This window comes from Urocitellus parryii, chromosome X (assembly GCF_045843805.1).
Source record: "Urocitellus parryii isolate mUroPar1 chromosome X, mUroPar1.hap1, whole genome shotgun sequence".
In the NCBI taxonomy this organism is placed as follows: domain Eukaryota; kingdom Metazoa; phylum Chordata; class Mammalia; order Rodentia; family Sciuridae; genus Urocitellus; species Urocitellus parryii.
The window spans coordinates 121,248,188-121,261,796 of record NC_135547.1 but is presented as its reverse complement, the minus strand read 5'-3'; the positions used below and the strand labels follow the sequence as shown (position 1 = coordinate 121,261,796).

The following is a 13,609-nucleotide window of genomic DNA, read 5'->3' as shown; positions in this document are numbered from 1 at the left end:
AAACCACTGTGTCTCCATTAGGCTTAGAGAAATAGTGGAACTGGCAATCAATTACCAGCATTCAATCCTGCATGTGGCAGACAGATGGCTCCCATGATCCCTCCCTCTGGTGGGCACACCCTTTTCTTAAGAACAGACCTGTGACTTTCTTCTAGCCATCCGTGTACAGCAAGGTGATAGGATATACATATTTGTATCACAAAAGATTATAAACTTTATCTTCCTAGAAGTCTCCTTTGTTGACTTTGATGCAGCAAGAAGCCATAATACAAGCTATCTTATGGAAAGGGCCACATGGGAAGGAATCCAAGATGGCCTCTGACTAACATCCTGCAATAAACCAAGAACCTTAGTTCAGCAGCATACAAAGATCTGAATGTTAACATCAACCACACTGGCTTGGAAGTAGATCTCTCTCACCTCAAGCCTCAGATGAGACCCCAACTCTAGCTGCCACCTTGAATGTGACTTATGAGAATTAGAAATAGAAGATCCAGCTAAACTGTGCCTGGACTCCTCACCCACAGAAACTGTGGGAGAATACATGTGGGTTATTTTAAGCCACTAACCTTGTGGTAACTTTTAATATAATAGGTAACTAGTACAGATCCCACAGGCAGAACTACAGGCATGATTGCACTTTCCAGGCCAAGGAATTTTACTTTTATCCTGTGAGTATCAAGCAGTCACTGAGAAGCTTTAAACAGGCATGTGACATGATGAGAATTGTACACAACAGTCACAATAATGGACCAAAAAGAGATGAAGAAAAATAGTGGCAGTGAAAATAGAAAATATTTTTTTGTCTTTATTGAATACCCACAACCCCTCAGGAACTGCTTCTCAGTTAATCTTCACATGTGACAACTTTTTGAAGAAGTTGTCATCATCCCCATTTTTAAAATGAGGGAAATGAGACAGAGCAGGTAAGCAACCTTTCTTAGGTCACACAGCTAGTAATTGAAAGAACCGGGGCACCAACTCAGGTGTATTTACTTCCAAAGCTAATGCTCTGAACCACTGTCTTAGGGATTGTATTTGACACATTCTAGTTTTCTCTCTAACATGCAGGAGTGGGAGGGAGTGAACTGTGGAAAGAGGAATTTGGTCTACAGATAACTGTCTTATCAATCCCTACCTTTCTTCATCCAGTCCAGGATAATTTTTTCTTATGTAAAATTTCTGGTAAAACTTTGATGGCAAATTATAATGTTATTGCTGATCATTTTTGAAAACCACTAACAACTACCCCAAATGCTTCAGTCTTACAGCATTTTTTATTTTATTGCATGTGGGAACTTTTAAGCTATCTGATTTGATTTTATTTGTCACTACTATTTTACAAGTGTTATACTTTATATCACCAAACAGTTACTTCACATTGCCTTGCATTTTGGTCTCTGAGTATATACTGTTCCTTCCCAAGCTATTCTATTTAATATTATTTACAACTTATTTCATATCCTCACATTAAGGCTCTTGAGCCTAAATAAAACAGATTGGCTGGAATACAGAGAATGAAAGTCAGTTCATACATACTATTCAGATTGTTTAGAGAATGGTCAACAGCTACATGTAGTTTTTGGACCTGAATAATGGGTAAAATGAAACCTAGTACACTAGTCTACATAACTCCAGGGCTTGAGAGAAACTAGTACAGATAACATATGTGACATTCCACACTTGAGAGAAACTAGTACAGATAAAATAGGTGACATTCCACACTATCTCTGTGGAAGGCAGGAGAGAAGCAACTAAAAGAGGAAAATTTTCCATAGCCATATATGAGCATTTGGGAACAAGACACACATTGTTCATCTAGTACCTTGGAGCATAACAAGCTTGGAAGAAAACCTTGAGTTCCATATTCTGGCCCAGTTTCTAGATATGGCTCTCAAAGCCACATCAGGTTCAAAGATGAAGCTGCCCAGGTTACATTTTAAGTATACCCCTCCCCCAAACTGGCATTAAAAAATAACCCTTTTTTTAAAAAATATTTTTAGTTGTAGATGGACACAATACCTTATTTTATTTATTTATTTTTATGTGCTGCCAAGGATGGAACCCAGTACCTCACAAGTGCTCTACCACTGAGCTACAACTGGCTTTTTTTGTGTACTGGGAATTGAACTCAGGGATACTTAACCACTGAGCCACATCCCCAGCCTTATTTTGTACTTTATTTAGAGACAGGGTCTCACTGAGTTGCTTAGTGCCTTGCTAAGTTGCTGAGGCTGGCTTTGAACTCGAAATCCTCCTGCCTCGGCCTCCTGAACTGCTGGATTACAGGTGTGCGCCACTATACTAGGCTCCAAACTGGCATATTTTTAAAAACACTTATTTAACAGTAATATAACTTATATGAATATGAATTCCACCACTCCACCTTAAGATTCAAAATATATATTTTTTTGGTATTTTACATGAGAGTTTTAATAGTTGAAAACTTTAATTTTTAAACATTTATAAACTTTTTTGTTTTTCTGAATTTTATCTTCTGAGGGGAAAGTGCTCAGCTCTAAATTCCATTTTACTGCATTACAGTGTCTTTCCTTACTCCTATGCTTGTGTGTGGGTATTATGGGTACATTGAAGCATGGGACAGACCCGTTAGAGATAAGGATTAAATCAACATTTTTTTCCTTGAGTATAGAATAGTGGTTTTGAAATACCCTACTCTGCCAGGCACAGTGGTACATGCTTGTAATCCCAGCAGCTCCCGAAGCTGAGACAGGAGGATGGCAAGTTCAAAGCCAGCCTCAGCAATTTAGCAAGACCCTATCCAAAAATAAAAAATAAACAGAGCTAGGAATGTGGCTCAGTGGTAGAGTGTCCCTGGGTTAGATCTCCAGTACCAAAAAAAAAAAAAAAAAAAAAAAAAAAAGTGTGGGTCTCTAACTTCTGACAACTAAGAAGTATTTATGAAGTGTTCTTAGAGACCTTGCAGACTCCAGTAGGGCAGTCTTAAACGTGCACTCCAGTTTCATTGACAAGAGTTTGGAGCAGCTATAGTTGGTACTACCAAATACTAAAACAATGAACCAGGCTGCCTCTACTAGCAATGGAATCTTGCTCTCTCCAAGGATAACAATGGTCCAGGACCACCTATGTTGCTGGAGAGTTTTTGGCTTCACTATTAAAAATCAAGTGTGTTCTTTCTAAAGTTGCTTTTAAGGAGGTCCCTATTTTTCCTCTATAGCACTAGGTTTACCTTTGTGCAACTTTAGATCAGAATTGAGGTGCACTAAGAAAAGATTTTGATTACCTTTCTATTTGCTTAAACTCTTATTATTATTTACTCCATTGCATCTTCATAACTAGGTTTATGATTTAGTTTTCCTGCTGTTTACTAATGTTCTGATTAACGAACTTGCTAATTTCCCATATTTGTAAGCCTTAGAGAAGATTTACAAAGAATTCTATTAAAAAAAACAATAAAGTTACAAAGAAGGGGCAGTGCATAAAAGTATCATTTTACTGAGAGGTTAATTGTACTTTAACTGGTGAACATTCAATCTATATTTGCTGTAAGGCAAGGGGGCAAATTTATTGTGTAGCATGTGACAAGAGTTTGATTTCTAATTTTCACTGAATTTCTGAACTATCTGGAAACCTGCTTTGTTCAAAACAGATGTTTCCGCATATTAATTGCTGAACAGACCTACTAGTACAAAAGCCCAGATACAAATAGAAAAATTATCTTTCCAATAGAAAATTATCTTTCCACTAAAACATGTCCAACTGTCCAGATAGTGGTGATATTTTCAGCTCGTTAAAGTAATAGTTACCTTGATATAGCATGAATGTGTGTTGCCTCATGTGCAATTATTTATAGACCCAGCTTAGTTCTTCTCCAGTGTCTCTTCTTGGAGTTGCATCTGGTTTCATTACCAGTTTCCATCTGAATCCATTGGGGAAGTATATGATTTTGTTTTGTTTCTTGGCTGAGAATTACTTAATATTAAAAGTTTTGTAAGGCATGGTGGTGCAGACCTCCAATCCCAGCAGCTCGGGAGGCTGAGGCAGGAGGATTACAAGTTCAAAGCCATTTAGCCTTAGCAATTTAGCAAGGCACTAAGCAACTCTAGCGAGATCTTGTCTCAAAATAAAATATAAAAAGGGCTAGGGATGTGGCTCAGTGGTTCAATCCCCAGTATAAAATAATAATAATAATAACAACAACAATAATGTCTTGTAATAATACATAATGAGTGGAGTCAACCACATAAATACCATAATGACAGAGGAAAGCAGAGAGCTTTGCAAATCTGTTTTGAACCAAGATTTTTTCTTATCCCTATCTGATGTTCCCAGTCACACTCAAGGTAGGTAGCTTTTAGGACTCTATATTGATTAAGTTTGATGCCCTCTATTATTTTAAGTTATATTCTTACAACTTGATCTAAGGATTGCCATACTAAGTCATATCCATAGGCTGACAAGTCCATTATCCTGATAGGTCAAAGTTACACCAAGGAGCAATATGGAAATAGCAGATTATCTTTAATAATGTTAAACTGATGGGATATAAACATACAAATGTCATGCTGATTCCCAAATTTCCCTTCCTGTATAAGTTGTCTGTTACTACAATGATACTATATAAGAAACAACCCCAAACCATAATGCCCTAAGTATGTATTGTTTATGTGTCTAGAATCACTGGGGGTTGGCAGGTGGCTCTGCCAATCTTGGCTAGATTTCCTTACAACTCTGGGAGTTGGCTTCTGCTTGGGCAACTGTTCCACGTGTCTCTGGTCTTCAGTTGGCTAGCCCAGGCAGGTTTTCTTGGCAAAGGCAAAAGATGCAAAGAACAAGCCCAATTATTCAAGTGCATTCCAAGCCTCTGCTTTCATCATTTCTGCTAACACAAACCAAGACGCATGATGAAGTCACATAACCTGCTGTGGGACAGCACTGCAAACAGACTGACGTGACCTTAGACACTATTATAGGAAAGGATTAAGAACTAAGTCCATCAATGCAGTTGACCATACTTCCTTAAGCCACAGTGGATCTACAATTCACACATTTGCTTAAATACGTCAAAAAACCATTTACAGTTTTAAATGTCTCACGTTTTTTAGATTAAAGAATAGCTCAGTTTTACAAGTCTTATCAGTGTTGCCACCTTAGTATAAATGGCACTTCCTTCTATTTACTCTAAATTTATCTCTATTGAGCTTTCAACTGTACTACCTTTCTAGTATTAAGAGGTTCAGCCAATATAGTTGTGAATACTTCATCCATCCTTTCTTGTTCCATCTCAAACTATTCAGATTTTTTTTTTCATTTTGAGTCAGGTTTTCTGTAGCACCCAACTGCCTCTGATCCCCTTAAATCACTCTGATTGCTCTTTTTGGTGTAACAGTGTCCTTTTGTAAAATTCTTCCTTTAAACATGGCCACTAGCATTATGTTTCTAAAGACATGGGAAAATGTTTTCTCTTATATCCACAACTGTCTAGACTATTGTGGTCATGGAAACTTATTCAGTCTTCAGGGAACAATCTTGAATGATTTCTAGGTTTTTTTTTCCTGAGTTAAAAATGATTTCTAACAACTCATTAGTTCCCAGGAGAAAGCCCACATATATCCAACCTGGATTTTCTAGATTACTTCTAATTTATGTCATTTTACTATGTATTACAACTTTTGGTAGCAAGATTATTTATTATAATTTGATTTTTTTTCAAACATTTGCCTATGCATTAATAATCTGCCCCAAATCTGCTTTATGGCACCTTATATTCATGTCATTGGAGAACATTTTTCAGAATTTATAAAACCTCTTTGAGGAAATAAACAAATATATCTTCTTAAGGTATAACGATATCAAGGATTGAAACACCAAGTGGCTTTAAAATATTAATGGTAATTTCAAATATTTTACTTGCTTTTACTTGAGTGGATTATTGCTGAGCAAATGTTAAAACACTGGTGATTACAGGGGCAGTTATTTACTCTGTCCAAGAAGTTCATTTATAGTTTAATTCCAAAGAAAATAAACCAGATCATCAGATAGTCTCATTAAAATAAATCCACATTGTTTTTAATTTAGCAAGTTAGTACATCTTATAAGAACAGATGTTGGTCTGTAATAAAACATGAAGTCAGTAGTATATAAATTTATGGGGATGAATTCTCCCCTTTGTGCAGGAAAGGTTTGTTGTCAAGATACACAGTCAAAGGTTGATATTTGTTAATTCCTGACCCTGAGTTTGCTGCTTACAGGCCAAGAAGCAGGCAAAGGAAGGAACATTATGGCTGTTTCTGGGAACTGCATTGCCCCCAAGTTCATATCATTTCAGTAACTGCACTGCGAATATCAGAAGAGTCTCAGAGGTGGGAGACTCTCACTTTCCCTAGCTCTGACTTTTTCTGGTAAATATTTCTTTAAAAACCACCCACTGAAGGCAAGGGAGGATAGTAAAGAGGGGTGATATGATTAAAACATAATATATGCACGTATGGAAATGTCATAGGGAAATCCATTAATTTGTACAGTTAATATCAGTTAGTATTTATAATTTTTTTGTGTGGGTACCAGGGATTGAACTCAGGGGCACTCGACCACTGAGCCACATCTCAAGTCCTATTTTGTATTTTATTTAGAGATAGGGTCTCATTGACTTGCTTAGCACCTTGCTTTGGCTGAGGCTGGTTTTGAACTTGCGATCCTCGTGTCTCAGCCTCCCCAGCCACAGGAATTATAAGTGTGCACCACCACGCCCAGCTTAGTATTTATAATTTAAAAAGGGGAAAAAAAAACTACCTACTTGAGATAGCAGTGAGACTGTGGGACTTTCAGAATATAAAGTTCCTGAATAATATTATTGTGATGAACGTTGATGTAGAGAACTGCCAGACATGGTGCTAAGATTAAAATCATATGCATTCAAACACATAAATTCACCAAACTCAGTAATCTGGTACAGCATAGACTATATCACTAGTATTATGATAATAATCTTCAGTTTATAGATGAGGTAATTGGGGCTGAAGGAAGTTAAGAAACTTGCTCAAGCTGGGTGCAATAGCAAATGCCTGTAATCCCAGTGGCTCGGGAGGATCACGAGTTCAAAGCCAACCTCAGCAATGGCAAGGCACTAAGCAACGCAGTAAGACCCTGTCTCTAAATAAAATACAAAATAGGGCTGGGGATGTGGCTCAGTGGTCAAGTGCCCCTGAGTTCAAGCTCCAGTATCCAAAAGAAAGAAAGAAACTTACCCAAGACCCTCAATTTATAAGATTCAGAGGTAGTATTTGAACCTACCCAGAATAGGTCAGACCCCAGAGTCCACCCTTACTATAGCAGACACTTATACATGACCATAGTGTGCATATCCTTATAGCATAATAAATCTCAGCAATTCCTCATCTTTTTTTTTTGGTGTGTGTGTGTGTGTGTGTTTGTGTGCACATGCTGCTGGGATTTGAACCCAGGGCCTTGTGCATGTAAGGCAAGTACTCTACCAACTAAGCTATATCCCCAGTCCAGTTCTCTATTACATCTGCCACAGTACCCAGTGCATTAGGAATCTCAAGATGTGATCAGAGAATAGAAGGGGTCACTTCCCTCCCCACCTTCCCAAGTTAATACACATAGTTGCCCCTGAGTGCATTCGTGCTTCTTCTTCACTGCTGAAGGAGATACAGGACCTCTCATTTGCTTCTTGCATTTAAATATTCTCAATGTTCCTTTAAAGTACTTATACCTTTCTTCCAGTTTAGCCACATTTAGTAATTTATTGTCTTTCATTTCATTTTGTACAATTCAAAAGTGATAACACTTTAATGATTCAGAGATGGTTTCAATGAACATCACTACCTCTCATTCCATAACATGCCTTCTCCACATCTGGGCTCTCAACAGAACTGTTACATGCTTCTTTAAAAATCCTAACTTTGGGACTGAGGTTGTGGCTTAGAGGTAGAGCACTCACCTAGCACATGCGAGGCGCTGAGTTTGATCCTCAGCACCACATAAAAATAAAAACAAATAAAAATAAAGGTACTGTGTCCAACTACAGCTAAAAAGTATTTTAAAAAATCCTAACTCTGGGGTTGGGAATTTAGCTAGTGTCAGAGCACTTGCCTAGCATGTACAGGGTCCTGAGTTTGGTCCTTGGCCCTGGGAGAAAAAAAATTCTAACTCCCTGCTGTCTCTCCCTCCAGAGATGGCTCACATTCTCTCCTGAATGTGTATTTCTTGATCTATCCCCAAAGGTGCCTCTTTTGAGATGACCCACAATCTCCCTTGAATGTGTATCTGCTTTCCTAAATAAATCTGTCTCTGAAAACAAAAAACCCAACTCCTTCTCATACTAATAACAATGATGTCTTACTGTTCTCCCATGCCCACAAGCATCAAGCACTGTTCTGGTGGTTTTAAGACTAAATTAGTCTTCATAGCAATGCTATGAGGCACATATGAGTACTAGTTACTTTTTTCACAGATGAAGAAAATAAGGCTGACAAAAGCTAATTAAGTAGCTCAACTTCGCCCACCTAAAAAGTGGTGGAATCAGAATTTGGATGTAGGTAGTCCAGCTCTAGCTTTTGGGTATTATTCTAGTATACCTCATCATCACCCATGAACCATTGAGCGGAGAATGAAAAGAAACCCACAAAACACTGCAATCACCTCTAACAGAAATCAAATAAAAATGGAGGGGGTTCAATGATGAGATGAAGAGAGGTAATACCAAAATGTAAGATAGGACAAAACATCTTCTATGATAGCACTGGGCTGTCAAAATCTCCTGGCTTTCCTCTTAACTTTAGAAAATAGAAAAAAAAAATAGCTTGGGGGATTTCAAATGAGGCAGCAATTCTCAGATTGAATCTGTTCAGTGAATAGTAATTATTTAAATTAAACATGCAACACACTAATCATTTGGAAAAAAAAACCAAGCTTCCAAACTATAATACTTTTGAAAGAAGGAACTTGCTACACAAATAACACAATTTTTTTTTTCTGAAATTAATTGTGTGATTTTTCCAGCACTTAACTGTGTAAGGATACTGCTTAGGGAATCTGTGAAAAATTTCTTAAATCCTTGTACTTGTCAAATAAAGCATTTTGCTTTCCTAGAATATTCTGAGATTTTTTTTTCAGAACTGGTTTAATCATAGTTTTTCTTGGAGGGCTCTTCTGTCACTCTTGGAAGTCCCTCAGAACTCCGTGACAACGAAAGAAGGAATTCCCAAGTCCAGTCTCACCCAACCCCTGGTTAGCTTAATTACTAGCTGGTTCATTCAGTAAGCCTCCAGTTGCATTTTTTAGTCAATATGTCATTTTAGTCTTTAGATATCCCTGTTGACATTATAGACTAGAGAAAATTATTAACTCAATTACAGTAGCATTTCCATGAAATGCTTTATAACTCGGACTATAATGACAATTATTATGATCACGTTTTAAAGCATATTCACTTGTTTCTAGAATCTGGACTGAGACCAGTGAATGATTTTGCAGCCATTTTTTCAAATGAACTCCAAGGTCAATTAAGTTTAGTCATCTGGGACTACAGAATCAGGGATATAAAGGCAAACTTCCAGGCTTAGAGCTCAAGAGATTTCTTTCATTTCCCTTTTTAGTTTTATGGGCAGTAGTTCTAATCTGTAAGAAGCAACAAATACCCGCTGTGTAAACATGAGAACTCACCATCTTTTCGGTATTCTCCTTTGTGATATTTGTGTTATAATTCCAAGCAGCAAGTGAACGTTGATGATCCAGGTCTTCAGCTTCCTGGTTAAACTTGTCCAAAAATGTCTTGGCCAGTTCCTCGATGGTGGACTGAGCAGCAGTCACAGCAACAAAGCTGAGAAGGATCCAGGAAGAGCCTAACATCTTTCCCCGTGCGCCAGGACAGGATCCCATCCACTGAACAACTTTCCCTAGAGTAAAATTTCCTCATGAGTTTTTCTCTCTTCAGCCTTTGAACTTGGGTTGGGCATTGAGGAGGGAACAAACACACACACACACACACACACACACACACACACACACACACCAAAAAAAAAAAAAAAAGAAAAGAAGGAGGAGGAGGAGGAGGAGGAGAAAACGAAGAAGAAGAAAACAGTAAACAATCTGCTGAACCAATATAAACCTAATCCTGGAGAGGACAGATATGTAAACAGATTTTAGAATGATATTCTTTAAAGTAAAACAAATAAAGACATGTTATTCATTAATCCTAGAAAACCTTAGCTCTCCTAGCACTTTATGGCTAAATCAAAACTTGTACATTTGGTTAATATATTCCCCCAAAACTGTTAAATATACACTGAGGGTATTATGATTTTTCAGTAATGGAGAGGGTTAGAATTAGAGATCATGGGGTAATGCTGGCATTTATGTTTTTCTGATAATTCCATTAATATTCAGTTATTTCTCTTTTATTTTTATTTCTAGCTCACAGAAACTCAGTACTTGGGTAATATTTTCCCTTTTAAAGACTTTGTCTTTATAAAATCCATTTTTTGGATTAATTTTAATTTCCATGGCCATTTTTTTTTTAAATTATGAGACTACTCTCCACTGCATGGGCTAAGGCTCTGATCTAGCTGTGGAAAACTTCAAAAGGCTCATTTTCATCTTACTAGATGACCATGTTAAACACCAGTTCTAAGGCTGACTTGATGTCCTTCCCTTTCACTTACCTGTTCAAAACTCAGTTGAAGCTAAAGAGAAGTAAGAAATGCTGCCGCATGTATGAAATCCAAAGAGTGCCCATGTCAAGTTCTGGTCATCCATAGCCATAGGATCATGGCAAGAGAACAGAGAGATTTTAGTGGTTATCCTGTTGAATCTCAGGAGCTGGCATAGTGTTCTCAGTACCAGAGTGTAAGCATGTCACAGATAAAAGAGAGCAGCGACTTTAAATGGCAGGGCTCATGGACCTGCTTGATTGTGATTATGAAACCTTCATGCAGAGAAAACATTTCTTCACCCAGAAAAACAAGTCTTCCAGGTTCAGATGAAATGGCAATAACCAAGCCTTAAAAAAAATTCCCACTACTTAACTTTATTCCAAATTATGCATATTATTATAAATAAGAAATAAACAATAACTGTTCAAAGTGCTTTGTGTTGTAATATTTTAAATTTTTTATTGGTATACTATAATTATACATAATAATGGAATTCATTATGCCATATTCATATATGCACATATTTTATTTAAGCATCATAACAAACCTAAAGGCAAATATTTTTATTGCCATTTTATTGCTTATGAAATTGCTCATAAAATTACTAAACTTCAATAATCAGTGGTGGAGCTGAGGCATAGATCCACAGTCCGATTCTACAATATAGACCCTTAACTAAATATAGTCTACAGTCTAAGAGTGGTCATGGAGCTATAGTTAAAGAACAGCAGAGAGACTTGTGCCTTTAGTGAAGATGATGGATTTGGTACTACTACATCAAATATGAATCTAAAATATACTATTATTTGACAAAACAAAGTGGTTGACAAATTTAAATAACAAGAAAGAATGTTTAAAGAAAGTGAGATTGGGGGTGATCAGTATAGAAGTTTCAGTAAGGCTCCTCTCACATTCAAGGAAGCTGAAATCCACTCGCTTCTCTCACACATTAGGAGAAAAACAGGCTACAAAGACGGAAATAGCACATAAGTCTTTGAACAAAGAGTTGAGCTGTTACTTGAATAAAAGTTGAAACAATTCTCTATTCAGGTAATTTCCCGTATGAAATATTTAGGTTTGGGGGTGAAAATACAGTAGTCCAAAATCAATTCTCTCAGGCAGAAAATAAGATTAACATAATCAAATTGAAATGGAGAAAGCAAGAACCAAAATTCAAGCTAAAAATAGGTGGACAAGAAGCCTGAGATAAGAGTGAGACAGGAAAATGCTGGAAGCCAATAAACTTTGACAAGCAAGGGAAACGGAGGAATTGTTTACAGTGATTCTGTAGGAAAATGAGCTCATGATGCACAACTGCAAGCACTGACTAGAGTTTTGGAATTTGTGTTCTTTCTCCATCGAGAAGATATGATGTTCTGATAGAATGAAAAGAATCCATGAAAAGACCAAGGGGATGGGATCCAGTCAAACAACTGGCCCAAAGGAATGTATTGTCTTTAAGAAATCATGGAGAAGCAGAAAAAAATTAGAAGACTGAACATACAAGAAAGCTATTCTAACTTTCAAAAGTGCTGGAGGTGGGGGTTCATTTCAAAAGGATAGAGGAATGAGTTTGACCTTGACACTTGACAAAAACATAATTTTTAGAACGTGATTTGCACTTGGAAAAATGTATATCTACTTCACTGGGAATAAGCCAGATGTTGCCTCTGATAAAAGAACACAATAGGTTGGTTTTTTTTTAAAGCCATAGTTTATATTCCATTTTAACAAGGGATTTAATAAAACAAAGCGCTATGACTAGGTCCAAATGTCCCCTGAAACAACTACACAGTAGAAGATTAGGCAGTCTGATCAAAAAGAGTTCACGTCCAAAACAACAATAATCCTGGTTCAACCATTACTTGCTGACTACCTACTGTGCCAGGTACTGTTTTATACATTAGATATACACCAATAAATAAGGCTGTTACTATCGTATTATGTGAGGTGAGGGAAAGAAACAAAGAGTTGATGATAAATGCTATGCCTATGATAAGCAGGAAATAAGGGAAAGACAATAAGAAGTGCAGAGATTTTTCTGCAAGGACAGCCTCTCAAAGAGGTGACATTTGAGCAGAGAGCTATGCGGATAACGAGGGGAAGACTTTTCCAGACAGGGGAACCAGAAAGTACAAAGGGTATGGAGGAAGCTAGGGGCCATACCAGGAGGGCCTTAGAGCACTTGGGCTTTTACTCTAAGCAATGTGGGAAGACAATGGAAGGCTTCAAGCAGAGCGATTATCTGGCAAAAGTTTTTTTTTTTTTTTAATATTTATTTTTTTTTAGTTTTCGGCAGACACAACATCTTGGTTTGTCTGTGGTGCTGAGGATCGAACCCGGGTCGCACGCATGCCAGGCGAGTGCACTACCGCTTGAGCCACACCCCCAGCCCTGGCAAAAGTTTTAATAGGATCAGTCCACCTGCTGCTTAGAGAACAGTTAATGAATTCCTGCAGCAGCCCAGCCAAGATGATTGAATAAAAGCTTCATATCAACTATAAATCCAACTTGGATGCCCAAACAAAAAGTAAATCCATCTTAGACTATAGTGGACTGTGCTAATAGAAGTATGAGATACAAAATAATCTAGATAATAAATAAATAATCTATGTTCAAGTTTAGAGAGATACAAGAGACTATCCAGAGGAAAATAAATAAGATAGTAGATGGATCTAAAATAATATAATTTAAAGAACAGTTCAGATTTGGAAAGACTTGGGGTGGACAACTCTCCTCAATCGTGGCACTGTCATTGAGACAAAGACTTAGATAAGATAGTGAATTTACTCTTCCACTTATTAGCTATATGACTTAAGGCACTTAATATCCTCCCTGAACCTAATTTCTTTACTGAAAAGCTGATGATAATATTATATCCACCATAAAGGAATGTTATATTACATGAATAACATAAGAGTGTATATAACAATACCAGAAGCCTAATAATA

At 37.2% G+C, this 13,609-nt stretch overlaps 1 protein-coding gene and 1 pseudogene across 2 annotated transcripts in view; both read right to left on the bottom strand.

Annotated features, from left to right (window-relative positions):
* Ace2 (angiotensin converting enzyme 2) overlaps window positions 1-9,855 on the bottom strand; it is a 44,836-nt gene extending 34,981 nt beyond the window's left edge. For both annotated transcript variants that reach the window (XM_026396720.2, XM_077793893.1), the window contains exon 1: window positions 9,670-9,855. In XM_026396720.2, the coding sequence (XP_026252505.2) occupies window positions 9,670-9,855 (186 nt within the window). The remainder of the gene's footprint in view (window positions 1-9,669) is intronic.
* On the bottom strand, window positions 3,830-3,981 carry LOC113188422 (large ribosomal subunit protein eL39-like; annotated as a pseudogene).
* Window positions 9,856-13,609: the final 3,754 nt, after the last annotated feature.